Below are 21,120 nucleotides of genomic sequence, written 5' to 3'. Positions count from 1 at the left end.
ATATAGTGAGGCTTGTCAGAATTCAATTTTTATTTCGACGGATAATATAGAAGTTTATTATTGAGCATTTTCCCCTATTTTAATCAATTTAAATTTTCATAGTTACAAGAAATTATGGGGGTTGCAGCCATGAAAATTATTTAATGACAGTAAACGTTGAGATTCAAAATGTTAAAGCTTTATAACCATTAAAATACAAATTGTCAGCATCACATGTCAAAATATACAAAGTAAATATCCTTAAATTGAAGTCTATAAAGTCCTCAGGCAGCATTTTTCTTACTTTGCCTCTCTTTAAATTTCATTATTATTGATGGAAATTGTTTTTCATCTGTTTGTGTCTGTGTGGTGAAATCGATGTTTTCCAACATTTACTGATAAAAATTTAATCCTTCCATCCTACTGGTTATTTCTCTCCTTGCCATTTATGTAAACAGTTAAATGCCTAACGTTACATGTCCTGCTGCCAGAACTTTTTATTGTGTTGACTTATAAACGTTTTCTGAAGTCAATTTTTATTGAATTTATTACTTGTTCTTATAGTTAAGCATTGTTAATGAATTTCCATTTTTATAAATATTTCAATTCTCAGAATGGGAACACTGCCCTGGCCATTGCTAAACGACTTGGCTACATTTCAGTTGTTGACACATTGAAGATAGTGACAGAAGAGACCATGACTACAATTGTAAGTATAGTATATTTCAATAATGAGCATCAGACTCTTTCTTAATCTACAAAGTTCTACAAACTTGATATTTAGCTTTGTTGATAGATACCTGCTGAGACTGCAATCTGATTGTTAAAGGTGGCTATACATACTGTTAGCAATATAACATCCATATGCACTCAAATATAAAAAAAGAATACATATTTACAGCAAATTTATGAAAAAAGTGTTAAAATTCAGGTAATAAATATCAACAGAATGTATTGCAAAAACCAAACTGAAATTACGCAGTATAAATAACCAGGGGCCCAATCCTTCAACTAGATCTGCATGGGTGAACTGTCCTTCCTGTGGCGATCTAATTGCAAGCTTGGGGCCTCGGTGAAGTAACTTTCCTCATACGGCTTTGTAAATGAGCAGAAACTAACATAGATCCCCTCTCTTCTTAAGAGACCCAGTTCTGAATACCTGCAGTGATTCACTCTCACCCACTAGTACCTTCAAGTAGTAGCACATAAAATATACTGTTATAGGGGCTTGCAAATGTCATGATTGTATTTAGTTTAAAAGCAGTTCTTCCAAACTGACAAAATTGGCTGGAACACCACTAGAAGTGTTTTTACTGTAATTATGGGCTGCGTCTTGAAGGCAATTACAAGATTAAGTCCCAGTTTTATCTGTTAGATGTTAAAGGGACACCATCAATTTAAAAATCTCATCTTACTGTTGTTTCAGGTAACAGTGCCAGTGACCATAACTGAAAAAGATTAGAGTGAAACATACTGCTCAGTTGTTTTCAGCTCAGTTACATTTGACAGCACTTCATCTTTAATCGGGCTCTCTGTTTCTCTTTTAGTCAGTTAGTTAGTTTCTCCTGTTGTTTGTGTGGGTCTTTTGTACAGCAACAGGAGAGAGACACAAATATTTTTAATAAGAGGAAAGTTTGATTGTAAAGGCATAAAAATTGGCAAGGGATTCAGCGGCAGGCATAAAAATGACATTGAGCTCATATTTTGAAACGGACTACATTTCAGGTTGATGGTGTCCCCTTGAAAAGAAGACATCTAGGCCCTGGTCCTGCAAACATGCATCTGCATAACTTTACTCATGTCAGTATTCCTACTGAAGTAAATGGGTATAGTCACATGAGTGAAGTTACACACATGGACAAGTGTTTGCAGAGTCAAAGCCTTGCCATATTAATTTTATAACAAACCACAAAATGTTTGAAATAGATACTTAAGGCTCACTCTATGAACAGGCCCAGTGCTGCCATTGTCTGATTTATTATCACATGCTACATTCTCTCTCAAGCAAGCCATTTCAGATTAAGCCAGTTTGAATGCCTTTGAATTTAGAAACACTTTTGACTCAGCAACAGGTGATCACTTGTTTGACAACTTTAATCCAGTTAAATTTACAACTTTCCAGATTTAGCACTGACTACAAATAGTTGTTAAATTCATGTTGTAAATTAAGGGAAGCTGAAATTTACTTATATGTAAGGAACATTTTTAAAATGCTTACGCACACCAGCCTCAAAAGGAGGAGATATCTAAATTTGGCAGTATAAGTAAGGTGAACCCATTAGAAATAACGCTAATGCCTCAAATATATTTTGTCTAACAGGAAACCTGTTTTTCACCTTTGCTGGTGACCAGTTCCTAGACCCAGACCTTATAATTTAGAGTGTATGTACACAACTCCTTGCACGACATCCATACATGCATTCTGCAATAATAGTGATGACCAATGTGACACCGGCTGTTGTTTGAGAGCTCACATGGCATTCTTTGGTGAACTTGAATGCACGTACCAGACACAGGAGATTCCTGTACCTTCTCTGCACTCCCTTTTTGCCCCTTGCCAGTTGGCACTAAGAGGTTCCTGGGTCACAGGCATCCCGATCTTGCTCACTGCTTAATGGTGTGTTGACAATATCTTACAACAGTGATCACCAACCCGTCGATTGCGATTGACTGGTTGATCCTGGTGACTCTCCCAGGTGATCATGATCTCTGGTGGTGTAGTGGGGCTGCCGCTAAGGCAGGCTCCTTGCCTGCTGTGGCCCCACGCTGCTCCCAGAAGCAGCCAGCACGCTCCCGTGGCCCCATAGGGGAGGGGTCTTCGTGTGCTGCTCCTGCCTGCAAGCACCACCCCACAGCTCCCATTGGCTGGGAACAGGGAACTGTGGCCAATGGGAGCTTTGGGAGTGGTGCGTGCAGAGAGGGGCAGCACGCAGAGCCACGTACCTCCTGACCCCCTCCCAGGGGCCGCACTGCTGCGTTGGCCCCTTCCAGGGATAAGTGCCACCCGGCAGGAGGCCACATCCCAGCCCTGAGCCCCCTCCAAGAGCCAGCATCGCATACCGCCTCCTGCACCCCGAACCCCCTTCTGCACCCCAAGTCCCTGCCCCAGCCCTCCCTCCCAGAGCCAGCACTCTGCACCCCCTCCTGCACCCCAACACTCTGCTCCAGCCCAGAGCCCCCTACTGCACCCAAACACCCTCCCAGAGCTTGCATCCCTCACTCCCTCCCACACCCTAACCCTGCCCCAGGCTCAGCCCAGAGCCTCCTCCCACACTGCGAACCCTTTGGCCCCAGTCCAGAGCCTGCACCCCCTCCTGAACCCCAACCCTCTGTCCCAACCCAGTGAAAGTGAGTGAGGGTGGGGGAGAGCGAGCAATGGAGAGGGGAGGGATGGAGTGAGCGGGGTGGGGCTTTGGGGAAGGGGCAGGGTTGATCATGGGTTGCCCTTAAATTCAAAACGTGATCTTGGGCATAAAAAGGTTGGAGACCACTGTCTTACGATGTCACTGACCCTTGTTAACCAATCTTCTCTTATTGTCTTTTGGCTATGGATCCATACCCACATAAATTGATATTGCTGGGATGATAAACACCAACATTCATTTGTATATCCTATTTTTGTCTTAGTAAAGGAAGTGGATAATTGTTCCCATATTTTTTTCTTTTTCAACTGATGGCTGCTGAACAAAGTTATCAAAAGAAGCGATACTGAGACATCTTGTGCAGATATTTGTTGAAACGCAAGCAGCACAAGATGTTTTGAATTATCACATAAATCCTCTTCGTAGCTACAAAGGGTCAGATCGTGAGATAATGATCTGCCTTGGTAAGGGGGAGTGTGTAGTTGCACTGTCCCTGGAGCCCAGAAGGGAGATTGTGACTCTGCTCATCCAGAGAGTGAGTAATCTGCTCTGGGTACTTACCTGGCACAGTTATGCCACCCAGCATGTGGGAAGATGGAGCCAAAACTTTGCCCAGTCCCCACTCTGTTCTGGCTACCCCCACCTCTTTCTCCCACAGGGAGGAGAATGTAGTGGCTTGTGCAGATCGCGCCCATGCTGCTATTCATGACATGGGGAGCCAGTAAGCCACCATGCTAGCTGGGCACAGTCTGCACCAAAGAAAAACCATTTAAAGCAAGTGAATATTGGTTCCAAAAACCTGGCTAATTTCTTTCTTGATTTTTTTTTCTAAAACTACTGTTTAAAGCAAAACAGAGTAGGAAATAAACATCTTCCTCGTTTTTTGAGCACACTGCAGACAGAAAACTGTCAATATTCACCTCTCAGAATTGTGGTGTCATCAGATTACTTGTGAGTAGCCTGTTAGCAAGGCTGTTGGTTGATATATAGAAGACATTCAGGATCAAAAGCTGGCTTTTATCTTTGTTACTTCATGTGCGCTTTCCCTCTTGTCACTTCCATAGCTGTGTTCTATAATTCATTAGCTTATATAAAACCTATATTGCTCTGTCTTAAAATGTGCTAACAAGATAAACTTCAAAACAAAGAAATACTGTTAGTTATGCTGGATAATAAGCACCAATCACCACTGCTTCTAGATCTTTTTGGCACCTCTCTTCATACCTTCTCTAAAAGTTACTTATCTCTAGGGAGATTCTAAAATATTTTTCTGCAACGGCAACAAGGCTTATTGAACAGCTGACACCATAAAAAAGAGTTTTAGGAGAGCAGCATAAACAGGAATTTGTTATCCCAAGCTCAGGCTTGTAGAGATCTAGATAATTGTAGGTCAAGTATATTCACTGTTGCACACTGAGAACTCCAAATACAGGAGGCTCATTCTTAGCCTGTACAACTAATGAATTAGTTGGGTTCATGTCACATAGGTAGGAAGGTATATTATTTAATATGTGCTATAAGTAGAGAAAAGTTCATAGACTCATAGACTTTAAGGTCAGAAGGGACCATTGTGATCATCTGGTCTGACCCCCTGCATGCTGCAGGCCACAAAGCTGTCCCTACCCCTTCCCTTGACTCTGCTGTTGAAGTCCCCAAATCCTGTGGCTTAGTGACTTTAATTGGCAGAAAACCCTCTGCTAGCGATCCCTGCCCCATGCTTCAGAGGAAGGCGAAAAACCTCCAGGGCCTCTGCCAATCTACCCTGGAGGAAAATTCCTTCCCGACCCCAAATATGGCGATCAGTAAAACCCCGAACATGTAGGCAAGAGTCTCCAGCCTTGTTAGCCATTATACTATTTACCTGCCATGGCACAGTATTCCTTTGGCTAAAATCATGTTTTTCCATTAAACCATTCCCTCCATAAACTTATCTAACTTAATCTTAAAACCAGACAGGTCCTTCGCCCTCACCGTTTCCCTTGGAAGGCTGTTCCAATATTTCACCCCTCTGACGGTCAGAAACCTTCGTCTAATTTCAAGCCTAAACTTCCCCACGGCCAGTTTATATCCATTCGTTCTCGTGTCCACATTAGTACTGAGCTGGAATAATTCCTCTCCCTCCCTGGTATTTATCCCTCTGATATATTTAAAGAGAGCAATCATATCCCCCCTCAGCCTTCGTTTGGTCAGACTAAACAACCCGAGCTCCTCTAGTCTCCTTTCATACGACAGGTTTTCCATTCCTCTGATCATCCTAGTGGCCCTTCTCTGTACCCGTTCCAGTTTGAGTTCATCTTTTTTAAACATGGGAGACCAGAACTGCACACAGTACTCCAAATGAGGTCTCACCAGCGCCTTATACAACAGAAGCAGCACCTCCTTATCCCTACTAGATATACCTCGCCTAATGCATCCCAAGACCGCATTGGCTTTTTTCACCGCCACGTCACATTGTCGACTCATAGTCATCCTGCGGTCTACAAGGACCCCGAGGTCTTTCTCCTCCTCCGTTACTTCTAACGGATGCGTCCCCAGCTTGTAACTAACATTGTTGTTAGTCATCCCTAAATGCATCACCTTACACTTTTCACTATTAAATTTCATCCTATTTCTGATACTCCAATTCACAAGCTCATTCAAGTCTCCCTGCAGAATATCCCTATCCTCCTCCAAATTGGCAATGCCTCCCAGCTTTGTGTCATCCGCAAACTTTATCAGCCCACTCCTACAATCGGTTCCAAGGTCAGTAATAAATAGATTAAATAAAATGGGTCCCAAAACCGAACCTTGAGGAACTCCACTGGTGACCTCCCTCCAACCTGACAGTTCACCCTTCAATACGACCCGTTGCATTCTCCCCATTAACCAATTCCTTATCCACCTCTGGATTTTCATATCGATCCCCATCTTTTCCAGTTTAACCAATAATTCCTCATGCGGTACAGTATCAAACGCTTTACTGAAATCAAGGTATATTAGGTCCACCGCATTTCCCTTATCTAATAAGTCCGTTACTTTCTCGAAGAAGGAGATCAGATTGGTTTGGCACGATCTGCCCTTCGTAAAACCATGTTGTAATTTGTCGCAATTGCCATTAACCTCAAGGTCCTCAACTACTTTCTCTTTCAGAATTTTCTCCAGCACCTTGCACACTACAGATGTTAAACTAACAGGCCTGTAGTTACCCGGGTCACTTTTTTTCCCTTTCTTGAAAATAGGAACCACATTAGCTATTCTCCAGTCTAACGGAACCACCCCCGAGTTTACAGATTCATTAAAAATTATCGCTAAGGGGCCTGCTATTTCCCGTGCCAATTCCTTCAATATTCTCGGATGAAGATCATCCGGTCCGCCCGACTTAGCCCCATTAAGGTGTTCAAGTTTGGTTTCTACCTCGGATACAGTAATCCCCCCTCCTGTATCCCCCTCTGTCACGCTGCCACTATTCCTAATCCCTTCATTGGCCTCATTAAACACCGATGCAAAATATTCGTTGAGATATTGCGCCATGCCTAGATTATCCTTAATCTCCTCTCCGGCTATAGTCTTCAGCGGTCCCACTTCTTCTTTCTTTGCTTTCTTCCTATTTATATGGCTGTAAAATCTCTTACTATTGCTTTTAATTCCCCTCGCAAGGTCCAACTCTACACGGCTTTTGGCCTTTCTCACTCTATCTCTACATTCTCTGACTTCACTAAGGTAAGTTTCCTTACTGATCCCTCCCTTCTTCCACTCTTTGTACGCTTTCTGTTTTTTCCTAATCGCCCCTCTGAGATGGTTGCTCATCCAGCTCGGTCTAAATCTCTTGCTTACTAATCTTTTTCCCTTTTTTGGGATACAGACCTCCGACAGCTCATGCAGCTTTAACTTAATGTAATCCCAGGCATCATCTGCCTTTAGATCCATTAATACATTTGCCCAATCCACTTCCCTTACCAGTCCTCTTAATTTGTTAAAATTAGCCTTTTTAAAATTATAAACCCTAGTCTTTGATTTAATTCTGTTACTCCTTCCATTTAGTTTAAACCGAATTAGCTCATGATCACTGGATCCCAAGTTGTCCCCTACAACCACTTCCTCAACGAGGTCCTCACTACTCACCAAAATCAAATCCAAAATGGCCTCCCCCCTCGTCGGTTCAGCTACCACTTGATGAAGGAATTGATCAGCAAGCACATCTAGGAACATCTGAGCCCTATTATTGCTACTAGTGTTTGTTCCCCAATCTATATCTGGGAAGTTAAAGTCCCCCATAATTACACAGTTCCTATTAGTATTTACTTCCCTAAACACATTAAATAGTTCTTTATCCATATCCTGGGTCGATCCCGGCGGTCTATAGCACACCCCAAGCACTATCGCTGGAGAGGCTCTAGTAGTTCTTTTACCCAGTATGAGTATTGCCCAGATGGACTCCGTGTTATCTATTCCATCAACTATTATTTCTTTACAGCTTATCTCATTATTGACATACAATGCCACCCCCCCACACACCTTTACCTTTGTTCCGGTCTTTCCTAAACAGTGCATACCCTTCCATACCTGTATTCCAGTCGTGACTGCTGTTCCAACACGTTTCAGTTATTCCTACGATATCCGGTTTCAATTCTCTGACCAAGAGCTCCAATTCCTCCATTTTGTTACCTAGGCTTCTCGCATTGGTGTATAAACATCCTAATGTATGTCGTTTAGCCTGTCTCCCATTAGTAACGCAATATGTTACAGGCCTCTTTGTGTTCGTCCTCCCTCTCCTTCTTATGTCCAATCCCATCTCCCTGGCTATATCTCCTCTTATCTTATCACTCGCCTTTTCAATGTTGGAATCTGGCGTGGAGATTAACTGTACATCTCCCAACCGTTTCCCCCAACTTCCTAGTTTAAAGCTCTTTTGATAAGATTACATCTTATTGTGAATTAGACTACAAGAAATGTGAGGTACAAAAAGGACTGTACATCCAAAATGCCTTCTAGGTTAGACACAGCTCTAGTCACAGAAGCCCAGAAAATAGTTTTCATTAAAATCAAGATGTTAGTAATCAGTCACCAACATGGTATGGTGCATTTTAGACTCTTGGCACTTTGAGATGGAATCTGAATTACTGAGGGCATTATATTCTCATGTCAAGTAGTCATCTAATTTAAAGATCTTTTGAGGATATTCGGCCAAATCTATCCCATCTGTTATTCAATTTAAGGTGGTACAAAGGGTGAATGTAGGTTACTGTATTGTGATTTTTACACATACTGTAATAAAACTCTAATAATGACTGAACAAATTCTGTGTGTGATCTTTGATCTATTCAATTCAGTCTGTATAGACATGGCTGAGGTAAAATCTTTGAACATGCATTGGCAGAACCTTCTAAAGCTGGTAGTTTAACTAAAAGGTGCTAGAAATTCTTACACTCATTTTGTTCTGTGGGAATTATTTAAGGTAAGTAATAAGTTCTGAGCTGCCATGCTCATGAAGGAATGCTTCCATTATATCAAATGAGGACAGGAGCCAAACAGACGTAAACTTGCCACAGAATTATTTATGAAACCAGACAAAAATAAAGTATATAAAGGTAGATGTGGAATGACAAGCTTAAAAGTTTGGATCAAAGACCACAACCAGAATCTTTTCAGTCATTTTTCCTCCTAAAACTTTGTTAATCATTTTTTAACTTTGTGTCTGATGACGGGGAAATAACAGTAGTAGAATAAGAGGAAACACAAATGTGGGCATATATTTGAATACCACTGAGCATCCTGGCTTGGATACAGCTATACCAAACCTGTAGAGATTTTTCTGTAGGATCCAAAACATCATTAGTGCTTGACTGCTCTCTTACTTCAGAGTTTGTGGTTCCTTTTGGGTTTCAATATCCCCTTTTTTTATTAAACCAGCAGGTCAGCTCTGAGGTATCTTGTCATATCTAGCTACTTTCAATGAAGATTTCAGGCATGCAAACTCAGTTTCCCCCAACTCTAAGTCTTCTTATACTGCTCCCTGAACCTGAATGAGAATAAATGACAGAAGTAAAAATCAACCATCTGAATGCATTCTGTGCAAAATTTTCTGATGAGTATCATAGATAACCATAATATTATTGCAGTTGTCACTATGGAAAATATAGGCAGTTCAAGATAAAGTATGTATTTAAAAATATTGCAGAGAAAATTAGTTCCAAAATCACAAAATACTTCCAATGCAGGAAGAAGGAAATTTCACGCAGCAGAAAGGGACTTAATAGTTTAGGGCTAGATTGTGCTACTCTTGCTCCCATTAAAGTCAATGGGTCTGTAGACAGAGTAAGGTACTACTTTAGGCTCCTGTTTTTAAAAAATCTTGGTCTTAAATTCTTTCAGTGTACTTGTTTCTTTTAGGTGATACGATCATCTTTTGGGTCCTCAGAGCATCCTATCTGCTGTATGAGCTTGAATATAGTTACATATGTTGATATAATATTAGGTAGTTTTATTATTTGAATATACTGTACTTCATAATTATATGCAGCTACATGTTGAAACTGCAGAAAATAAAATAAAGGCTTTTTCTGCTAATTTTAGATCATAAATGTGGCCTGTCATGTATTTTTACTTATAAATGTAACAATAAATTTTACATGTTTACATAAATGTTTTTCTGATGAAAATGTCTGGACTTTGAAATGATCTTATTGTTTAACAGACTGTAACAGAAAAGCATAAAATGAATGTACCAGAAACTATGAATGAAGTTCTTGACATGTCTGATGATGAAGGTATGCAAAAAAGGACATTTTTATTTACTTTTAAAATTCTATTTGTTGTATCATAGATTGTTTGTTAAATTATTCCCCCCGCCCCACTGGATAATCGTTGTTGCAAAAAACATTTATTAGTTATGACATTACATTGTTTTGTTGACATATCGATGTTCTACATATTTACATATATTGTTTACTTAAATCATGCAGTTCGTAAAGCCTACACCCCTGAAATTCTCAGTGATGGTGAATATATGTCAGATGTTGAAGAAGGTATTTGTGCATTTTTGTATTGCAGTGATATTTAACTTCAACATTTTCATTTTATTTTCTAACTTTAGAAATAATCTCTTTTTTTCCCACTAACTTTTCTTATTACCCTACTAGCAAGAATCAGTACGTTAGACCCGAGTACTTCAGAAAATTGTTTGATTTACTGCTAACATGCTAATTTGCTCCGATCTTTTGCTTCGCTATTTTAAAATCAAATTGCCACTAATTCCCTGGAATATTCTTTCTGCTGCTGCTGCTTCATAAATAGAGCGTTGTTTTAGTATTTTATTTTAAAAACTAAATATTTGCCAAAGAGATAAATATACACATTCTTGGGAAGAAACAACTGACAATAGGAGGTAACTTCTGAAAGGATAGGGTATACATTTTACATTTCTAATGTCTACCCTCCACTATAAAGTGAATTCTGGGATTATTCATTTGCTAGTGAGGACCTACCCTGATCAAAGGAGAGTTCAGAGTAAAAATCCCAATCATCATTTAGTGTAATGTCACATAAGTGCAAGTTCTATTTGCACTGAATAAGATACTGTATTGTACTTAAAAGAAGACGACTCGCATTTTGGTAGGACCACAGCAAGTGCAGTAATTGGGAATGGTGAGCATTACTGCCAATACAGTGCTAGACTCAGACACATAGCTGTGCCACCCTGAGAAGAGCCCTGAGAAGGAACTGTGGCTCAGAGAAGGCCTAATTAATCAGGCTTTCTGTAGTGAACTCTATAGGGGCTGGAATAGAGCCCATTGATCTTCAACACCATCTATGTGGGGATTTTGAGCCACTGAACCATTCCAGTGGTTTGTGGTCCCAATCACCCCCTCTATTCTGGCCTGTTCATGGCTAGCAGAGAGACATCTTCCACAGTACCCAGATTATTTTCTTGGCGGGTTAATAGAATGCAACCAGAAGGGACCAAAACAATGCCATTCCTGAAAGTCTGTTGTTGATGGGGGTTTTGGTTTTTAAATGTTCTGAACTGAAGGAAGCTGTCTAGCTCCGTGAGCCTTGTAGTTTTACAGCTGGATAAAGTTTCAGGAGTTTGATTATTCACACTTGTGTGAAGCCAGATCTTTGGATAGAAATAAGAATATTCTTCTCTGTTCAGAACACCACCTGGAGGCTTCTTCACCTGCTTTCTCACTCCCATTAACTTGCATGATAGCTATAACTTCTCCCAATGTAGTAGTAGCTACTATAGCAGTGGTCTCAATTTTCCTCTCAGACTCTTTATTTAGACTTTTCTGATTCCATGTGTTGTGATGTTTATTTGTACTTTCTTTTATAGTATTTTAAACTTTAGAAAATAAGGACATTTTAGCCAGTAACCATGTTGAAATAATGTTAATTTATGTGCTGAGGCTTTTTTTTTTTTAATTTCCACCAAGATGTTCCCATTATTATAACTCCAAGTGGATAACAATGTTGTTATCCATTTGTGGTTAAAAATAAAAGTTTTAGACTATCATTTAGATTTGTACTCTTCACATTCCAATGCAAAATTAGTGTAGCTGACCTGAAGATCAGTATTACTCAAGAAAGAAATAATATTTTGTTGTATTTCTGTGCTAGAATAAAGACTGATGTAGTATTTGAGAAATGTTCAGATATGAAATGATACTCAGAATCTGACTGAAAATGTTGCTTTTATTAATGTGTTGCAGCATCTGCAAAGACAAGATGCAAAGTTTGAACAGACTCACAGTAATAGCCTTGAGGTCTGTGGAAAGCTGAAAAGTTTACTAACAATTATTTTTAAAAGGCCAATTTAAAAATTATAAATTATATTATGAATGCCTCTAATAGTAAACAGATTATGAAACAATTTAGATAGAGGAAGCAATCAGTTTGATATATAATGAACCCCAGACATATAGTTTTCAGACTTTATCTCTGTGAATAGGATTTCAGGTTAATAAATAGGTATTTTATTAACCCATAATGATGCATTCAAAGGTGCAGAGTGTGTGTGTGTGTGTGTGTGTGTGTGTGAGAGAGAGAGAGAGAGAGAGAGAAATTATGATGGATTCTAGACATCTTTTTTTCTTTTAGATTGCAGACTCTTCAGGAGAGGAGCTGTCTTTATTTTGTGTCTTGTTCAGCATCAAGCACACCTTTGGTGGTTAACAAATAAATAAATAATAATAATAATAATTAATAATAAATTATGGGTCCTCCCTCCATAAATCTTCAGTGCTGGCCAAGTATGTAGATGCAAAACACCCATTTAAAATCATGAGAATCAATACATACAGCGTAACAAAGATGAACTGCTACGAAGAACTTGGAATGGCCAAGTAAATAATGGCTATTGTAAACAGTCTAGTGCGACAGTTGAGAAGTGCCCTAGCCTCACCTCCTGGGACCTGGTTTCAAACTGAATAAATTAAAGCAGAGAGTAGCACAAACTAATACTGCAGATCCAAACAGTCCCTAACTTAATTAAAGTTTGGATCATGAACCAAGATGCAACTCAGACCCATATCTAGTTACAGATGACAATGAGTTTTGGAATCTCTTACTCCCAGAGCACAATGTGCAAATACTCACATTGCAACACCCATCTTCCTAACTGGTAGTCTCCATGTTAGAGAAACAAAAGACTTTGATGCACTAGGCATGTCTTCTGGGGGCAAGACTAAAGTGCATTGACAAATGTGTGGGGAAACTGTCACTTTGTTTGCCCAAATTATGTCTTGTTTCCAGTAAATGAATATTTACATGGCAGACATGTAATTCATTTTCTCCACTGAGGGCAGATTGGTTTAGGAGCAACCCAGACCACAAGGAAGGTTCTCGCTCTTCTTTTTTTTCCCTTCCAAAGCTGGAAATGTTCCAAACCTGAGTCATACTGCTTACTTTAGAAACTGTACCCAACATGGATTAAATGCTTGTAAGCAGCTATGGTACAAAAAAAGAAGCCACCATAGTCATAAACACCTGGGTATGTCTTAATGGAAAAATTAACACTAAGCTGCTTCCCCAGATGGTAAGTATTTTACTTAAATGTAGGGAGTGAAAACTAAACTTTAATGTTACTTTAAAGAAATTTCAGATACTGTACAAGTGAAACCTGAATGTATAAGAACTAGATTTTCCCCTGAGTGCTATTGTTTGCTTCTGTGAAGGCTTTCTGTCATCTCCATATGTAGGCTTGTGATTCAAGCTCCATGAAGTTGCTTGGAGAACTAGGTTAGGATCCTGTAGCTGGTAGAGGTCAAGGATGGACTTGACTCAAATTCCCAGGCAGTCATTGATGTTGAAGGACAACCTATTATCTGCCTCAGGGCTCTAGGTAACTCCTGCCTGAGCAAGCACATCCAACAGATTGAATGCATCCTTCATGGCACATGGCAGGATTTTAACCTTGTGGAGTAAACTAGAAGCCCTGCTGCTGCTGACATATCAAGGCTAACTGATGAGCAGGCAAGGAAAGTTGATGCAAGGGAAGTGAGCTAAAGCTGCAGCAGGGAGGAGGGAGCAAGTGGAGGGTATGCTGAGATGCAGTATCAGTACTTGCATGAAGCTCTTTCTTTATGTTGGCCCTTGGAGTTTCATTTTCTTTTTGGACTTGGGTAGGTGAAGACAAACTTTTCAATCTAAACAACAATTAAACTCCCAAAAAGGTGATCTAACCCATATGGTGAAGATTCCTATCTTGATGTGACTAGATGTCGCACAGATCAGCCCATCATACATTAGACCAGGAGTGGGCAAACGTTTTGGCCCGAGGGCCACATCTGGGTATAGAAATTGTATGGTGGGCCATGAATGCTCACAAAATTGAGGTTGGGGTGTGGGAGGAGGTATGGGCTCTGGGCTGGGCATGCAGGTTCCAGAAATGAGGAATTCCAGGTGTGGGCCTCCAGGCTGGGGCAGGGCATATGGGGTGTGGGGTGTGTGTGTGTGAGGGCCCCAGCTGGGGGTGCAAGCTCTGGGTGGGGCTGAGGATGAGAGGTTTGGGGTGCAGGAGGGTGCTATGGGCTGGGACCAAGGGCTTTGGAGGGTGGGAGGGGGATCAGGGCTGGGGCAGGAGGTTGGGGCACAGGGGGTGGCTCAGGGGTGCAAGCTCCAGGCGGCACTTACCTCAAGCAGCTTCCGGAAGCAGCGGCATGTCCCTGCTCCAGCTGCAGGGACGGCACTTGGGACGGGGACAGCGTGCGAAGCGGAGCCCCCTGGCTACTCCTATGCATTGAAGCAGGAGGGGGGACATGCTGCTGCTTCCAGGAGTCATGCGTAGCAGCCCCTGCCCCTGCCCTTCATCTGGAGCGCTGGAGTGGGGCAAGCCCCAGACCCCACTCCCCAGCAGGAGCTCGAGTGTCGGATTAAAACGGCTGGTGGGCCGGATGTGGCCTATGGGGCATAGTTTGCCCACCTCTGCATTAGACAGACACCCTTCTAAGTCATCAGAGTATATTGTTGGGCCCCCGGGGCACACGGGAGGATCTGGAGGATAACAGGATGCAACTAGGAAAGACCAAAACATTACCATTCCTGAAAGTCTGTTGTTGATGGGGTTTTTTGTTTTTAAATGTTAAGAACTGAAGGAAGCTGTCTAGCTCCATACGCAATGTAGTTTTACAGCTGGGTAAAGTTTGAGGAGTTGGATATTCATATTTATTCATATTTGTGTGAAACCAGGTCTTTGAATAGAAAAGAATATGCTCCTCTGTCCTTTGTCACCTGTCCTTTTCCCAATGGAGCTGGACTGATTTTGATGGGAAAAATATATAACAAACTGGCTACTATCTGTAGTATCAAATGACCTCTAAATAATGTTTGTACCTATGTTTATCCAGGGATAATAAAGATGACATTTTCTTTCTTCATAAAACACAGTGTCAGTCTGTAGTGTAGTAGGAAAGAAGAGATGAAGGCAGGGCCGGCTCCAGGGTTTTGGCCGCCCCAAGCAGCCAAAACAAAACAAAACAAAACAAAACAAAAAAGCCGTGATCGCGATCTGCAGCGGTAATTCGGAGGAAGGTGCTTCACTCCCAGGCGGAGTGAGGGACCGTCCGCCGAATTGCCGCCGAATACCTGGACGTGCCGCCCCTCTCCAGAGCGGCCGCCCCAAGCACCTGCTTGAGAAGCTGGTGTCTGGAGCCAGCCCTGGATGAAGGATACCAAGTTGTAACACAACACAGAGATATTCAGTCTTCAGACTAGTTTTCACTAGATACTTCATCTCTTAGTGTTACTTCACCTAGTATAACTTTGTCTGAAATGTATTTTATCCTCAGTATTTCTTCTGAGTTCATATTCCTTTCAAACACAGTATTCTTGCCATCTGAGCCAGAAAGGATTAGGTTTCAGCATCTCAACCTAGTTTTATTATACACAGCCAGATTGAGTTTATTTCATCCATTTTACTTGAGTCTCCCACAGAATTAAAAGAAAGTGTGTAAAATTCTTTGGAATGACCATGTCCAACATGTAATATTTTTTTTATTCTACTGGATGTAAAAATGGCTATACAGCCTGATGGAAGTATTCTATCAAGGTAATCCAGCTCACAATTAGATTAGCAATGATACAGGATAATCTCTGAAGTACAGTTTCTGCAGCTCAGCCAGAAGAACCATTTCAACATTCCCAGCTGTAAATCCCCTTGCCATTAACATGCAACTCCTGCAAATGGTGTCTTGAATCTCGGCATTCTTGTCCATCTGTTGAAGTGGCAGGGTGCCTTCTCTTCACTTCTTTTCTGAAGGGCATATATACAGACAATTGTAGGTTTAGCTGGCCGATCTGGCAAACACAATGTCTTCTGCAGGAAGTCCTTTCTCTGTGCCAGTACTACTACATATCTGTTTACAGTGTATCATATCCATTCATATTTAGATACATTGAACACTGAAACAAAGCCTTTATTCTGGTTCCATTTTCCCAACTTCCTTTTCCAGTTGTCATTCTTGTTTGTTGAGTGATCTGTCCACCCTGTCATCTTCAAGTTTGTCAAAAGCACCTATCAGATTGGTATCTGAGAGTAATACTTTGCCTTCAGGGTTTACATCATCTAGAAAAGCACAAGGAGAAGGTGAGGTCTTGTCCCCATGTTTCCTGCATATTGGCTTGTGAAGTGGAACTGTCATTCGGGTGGGGAGCAATATGTGTTATCCTTATGCATGGGGTACATGCACATCCCCTGGGCGCACAAAGCCACCTGGGAGAGATTGTGCTTTCTGAGGTAGAGTTTATTCCTAATGCTTTCCAAGGTGTAATACAGCTCCATACTGTCCCCTATCCATGGCTTTGTGCAAATCACAGTCCGACTCTAATGATATAACTCTGTATGTCCCAAGCACAAAATGTTTGTATCAATTATTAGTCCTCAGGAAAAAGTTTCCAAGTCTAAAGTACAAGATTTGGACCAAAAGATCTCTTCTCTACTTCCTGGGGAAAATAAACCTTTAGTGATATGAACTATGTTTTCTCCATTATGGTTTGTGTAGTTAAAGTGTAACTGTCTCTTTTTTGTATATTTTTATAAGTATAAAGCTCTTTTTGTAGTTTAAACACAAATTAGAATGGACAGAAGTTAAACTATTTCATGTCCCTTGCCCCGGATGTAGGTCAACTGTATTCCTGATCCCTCTGCTCCAGTAGCCTACCAGGAGTCTGAATTCCTGATTGATTTTCCTCAAACATATCTCAAAAGTAATGTCTAGTAGAACCTGAAACAAGGTATTTACACAAATGGATACATATTTAAGAATTTAAACAGAGATCATGTAGATCCATATGGGAAGATCTTACAACATAATGCATTGATAGGAGAATATTGCTACTTTTCCCATTATATCTAGTAGAGAAAAAAAAATACTAGAGAAAGGAAAGTAATTTTTCTTTAGGATATAGCTTGAAGCCATGAAAATAGTCATCCCGTTGTTATTAATCTGGCTCATTAGATTTACGTAAACTCAGGTTTGTTTGCACCTGTTGCATCTTTTCATTAGCAAAGATTTTTACTACATCAGAGGATCTGAGGATCAAAATTTGTCTTCCAAATAATACTCTGCATCACAGGATGGTACAGTAAAAAATATTTAATGCCCAGTACTTGCTGTTGAAGTTTGACCTCAGCAAATGTTTGTTTTATAATCAGAGTTGGGAAATAGTCTTGGAATATTCCCACATGATTTCCTTTAGAGCAGGAATTAGTCAGAGCTCTTGACCACCTTCAAAATCCTATCCCTTACTGCAGAGGCGGATTTACAGTAAAACACCGAGTGCCCTGGCATGGGGCCCCTAACAACAGGGGGGCCCAGGGCTGGGCAGCTGTGGGGGCAGAAGCTTGGTTCTGCTGGCTCCTGGGGCTCCTGCTGCAGGCTTCCACCAGCAGCCAAGCTCCCCCTCCCCCATCTCCTCCCCCGAGCTTGCAGCATTCCTGCCCTTCCCCCTCCCAGTGCTGTCCCCGCTGCCAAACAGGGAGGGGAGGAGCAGGGCCGCAGCACGCTCAGGGGAGGAGGCGGAGAAGAGGCAGGGGTGGGGCCTTGGGGAAGGGAGTGGAATTGGGGCAGGGCAGAGCAAAGGCGGGGTCCCTGCATTCCCCCTACACATACCCCCCCTTGCCGTGAGCTGCTCAGGGCAGGGGGCTTGGGTGGGGCAGGGAGCGCCCCCACAACCCCAGCCCACATCCTCCAGCCCTGACTTCTGCACCCCCCTCACACACTCCCTGCCCTCCCTGACTCATGCACCCCGCACACATACCCAGCTCCCCCACACCCCATGCCCTGACTTCTGCACCCCCCATATCACCACCTCCACCCTGAGCACCAAACAGGAGCTCCTGAACCCCCTCCCCATTCCCACCTGCACCCCTTGCACCAAATGGAAGCTGCCCCAGGTAAGCACTCCACACCCCAACCTCTTGCCCCAACCCTGAGCCCCCTCCTGCATCCTAACTCTTGGCCAGACCCTGCACCCCAACCCCCAGCCTGCTCCTGCACCCTAAGTCTCTCCCAGACCCTGCACTCTGCACCCCCAGCCCTGACTCCTGCAGCCCTTCACACACTCCCAGCCCTGACTCCTGAATCCTTCTCACACACCTCCAGCCCCTGCCCACCTCCTCCCCGGAGCGTGCCGTGTCCCTGTTCCTCCCCCCCCCGGTGCTTGTCACCACCAAACAGCTGTAGTAAGCTCTGGGAGGGGCGGGGAGGAGCGGGAACGTGGCATGCTCAGGGGAGGAGGTGGGGCCGGGGCCGGGATTTGGGGAAGGAGTTGATTAGGGGCAGGGAGGGGGTGGAGTTGGGGCGGGGACTTTGGGGAAGGGGTTGGAATGGGGGCAGGAAGGGGGCAGGGCAGGGATGGAGTTGGGACATGGCCGGAGGCAGAGGGGGGGTCGAGTATCCACCGGCGCTATTAGAAGTCAGCACCTATGCCCCAACCCCCAGCCTGCTCCTGCACCATAACTTCCTCCCAAACCCTGCACCCCCAGCCCTGAGCCCCCTCCCGCAACCTAAGTCCTGGCCAGACACCACACCCCAATATTTGTTTACATTTTTTTTTATAAAGCGCTCTTATCCAAAGCGCTTTACAATAGGTAGCTAATGGTACAAACAATATTTGGAAAGATCATTAAGTGGTCCGCCGAGACCCCCACCGATTTTCAAGTGGTCTGTGGGAAAATAAGTTAGACTACAAAAACAATCAAGGTACCTCACTTTATTTTCATTTACTTCCTATTACTTATAGGAGGAGGATGAAGAAAAAAAGAATGAAAAATGGGGGCAGTAGGGAGATAAGAGAGAATGTTCTTTTTCTTGGCTGGGTCCCAAGGAGGGGCCCAAAACATGAAGCTGAGCACAGGGCCTCACTAACTCTAAATCCGCCACTGCCTTACTGGTAGATTCTCCAGTGGTGAGAAGTGTGCTTGGATGGCGGCTGATTTTTCCTGAAATGGCTCTGATGATTCTGAGGATCCTAGTAATGAAATGAGCCTATTTGTTTGCTTTGTGGTGCTGGGTTTTTACTGTATAATGTGACCAGACTATGATCTAGAATCTTTGTGTGGGAGTTGTGGATTTTAGATGTTGGCTTTTTTTCTACAAATAATCAATTTTATAATTATAGACCCTCCTAATAACAAAGCAGAAGTAAAGCTCTGCTTATAAACTAGAGAGTAAGGGTAGGCTGACCAGTCATCCTGTTTTTAAAGGGACATTCCCGTATTTAAGCCTTCCTGCAGGCTTCCCGACTTTTTCTTAAAAACGGGCAAATTGTCCCATATTTTCTGTCTTCCTCCACCCCCATCAGTACCGGTGAGCCCTGCTGCTGGCTGGATCCCTGCCCACCAGCGGTGAGTGCGGGGGGTAGGTCCAGTGGCTGATGATGGGGGTGGGTGTGCAAGGCTGGTGGTGGGGCAAAGATGCAGCGCGGGGCCATCTGCTCCCCCTGCCGGTCTGTCAGCGCAGTCCCTGCTGCATGCTGGCTCTCAGCCAGCAGGGACATGCCCCCGTCCTGTTTCTGGCTGGTGCTGGCTGCACGCTGTGAGCTGCAGTAGCTGGTGTGTGTGGGCAGGCGCCAGGTGGTGGCTGGTTACGTGTCGCCTCTGTTGCACATGTATCAGCCCTTTACAAACTCCCCCTCCAGCTGTCCTCTCCCTGCTTTGCCCCTTCACCTCCCTCTCCTACTCCACTGTTCCTCCATATCCCCTCTGTGGGGAGCGACCTGCTCCCAGCGCTGTGTGGAGAATCAGTCCCTGGTTGGAGCGCTCAGCTCACCAACAACCTGGCCGACAGGCTCCTTCCTTCCCCCGCTACCTCTTGCTGGGCCGGCGCCCCGGGAAAGCCCAAGACCCTCCAGACTGGGGCGCTAGCCAGGAGGAGCCATGACCTGCATGTGCCAAAGCCCTGCACAGTGCTGACAGGAGGAAGCCTCTCCACCCCTCAGCTAAATCAGCTAAGCTCTGGAGTGGCGGTGGGGGGAAAGTGATTTCCAGCCTGTTCATGCTCTGAACCTGCAGGCTCCACAGCAGCCCCCAGGGCAGGGGCTTAGCATCCTCTTCACCCTCCTCCCCCCATCCGGGTCCTACCCACAGGGAGCGCAGGGCTGCTCTATCTCCTAGGCACCCTTCCCTGCTGAGCCACCTCTTCGGCAGGATTCGCTAAAGCCCCTGTAGTCAGGTTCCCTGGGCCCAGGGCCAGTGCAACCACTAGGCGAACTAGTCGGTCGCCTAGGGTGCCAACTGGCTGGGGGCACCAAAAAGCGGTGCCCTGGCTCTGCAGGGAGGAGCCACCTTCTGGAGGCACCGGAGAACCAGAGCATCAGCTTGCGGGGGCAGCGAGCCCCAGCCATGGAGGACCCGGCGCGGCACAGGGAGGATCAGCAGCCCTGCAAAGGCGGCAGCACCGCTAGCAGGAAACAGCCGCACCCCCCGCCCCTCCTGCCCAGACTGTGGCCCGGCACCCCCGCCCCCCCCGGGGGGGGCTCCTGCAGGCTGCAGCGGATGCATGCAGGCGGCTGCCCCTGTGCACCACCCGGCTCTTCCCTCGCCACACTCGGGCTCTGCGGCTCCCGGGAGTGTGAGCCGCCGCCACCACTGCCCCTCCCGGAGCAGGCTTAGGGTCCCGCGCCCTGGTGGTGGCTCACATGCCCAGGAGCCACAGAGCCCGAGCGTGGCGAGGGGGTAGCTGGGGGATGCACGGGGGCTGGCGCACGCATGCATCCGCTGCAGCCTGCAGGAGCCCCGGTAGATGGGGGGTGCTGGGCCGCAGCCTGGGTAGGATGGGTGGTGGGCCCCGCTAGCGGTGCCGCC

At 44.1% G+C, this 21,120-nt stretch overlaps 1 protein-coding gene across 29 annotated transcripts in view; it reads left to right on the top strand.

Annotated features, from left to right (window-relative positions):
- ANK3 (ankyrin 3) overlaps positions 1-21,120 on the top strand; it is a 548,316-nt gene that overhangs the window by 434,206 nt on the left and 92,990 nt on the right. For 18 of the 29 annotated variants that reach the window (XM_065553396.1, XM_065553399.1, XM_065553405.1 and 15 more), the window contains 3 exons: positions 593-688; positions 10,015-10,087; positions 10,283-10,345. In XM_065553396.1, coding sequence (XP_065409468.1) covers positions 593-688; positions 10,015-10,087; positions 10,283-10,345 — 232 coding nt within the window. Of the gene's footprint in view, positions 1-592; positions 689-10,014; positions 10,088-10,277; positions 10,346-12,028; positions 12,083-21,120 lie in introns of those variants that run through there. The other 11 variants (XM_065553406.1, XM_042854766.2, XM_065553408.1 and 8 more) reach the window with 2 other exon arrangements.

The sequence above is a fragment of the Chrysemys picta genome, chromosome 7, assembly GCF_011386835.1.
Source record: "Chrysemys picta bellii isolate R12L10 chromosome 7, ASM1138683v2, whole genome shotgun sequence".
Classification (NCBI taxonomy): domain Eukaryota; kingdom Metazoa; phylum Chordata; order Testudines; family Emydidae; genus Chrysemys; species Chrysemys picta.
Note: the sequence above shows the minus strand (reverse complement) of the source record. Positions and strands in the feature narration are given on the sequence as shown.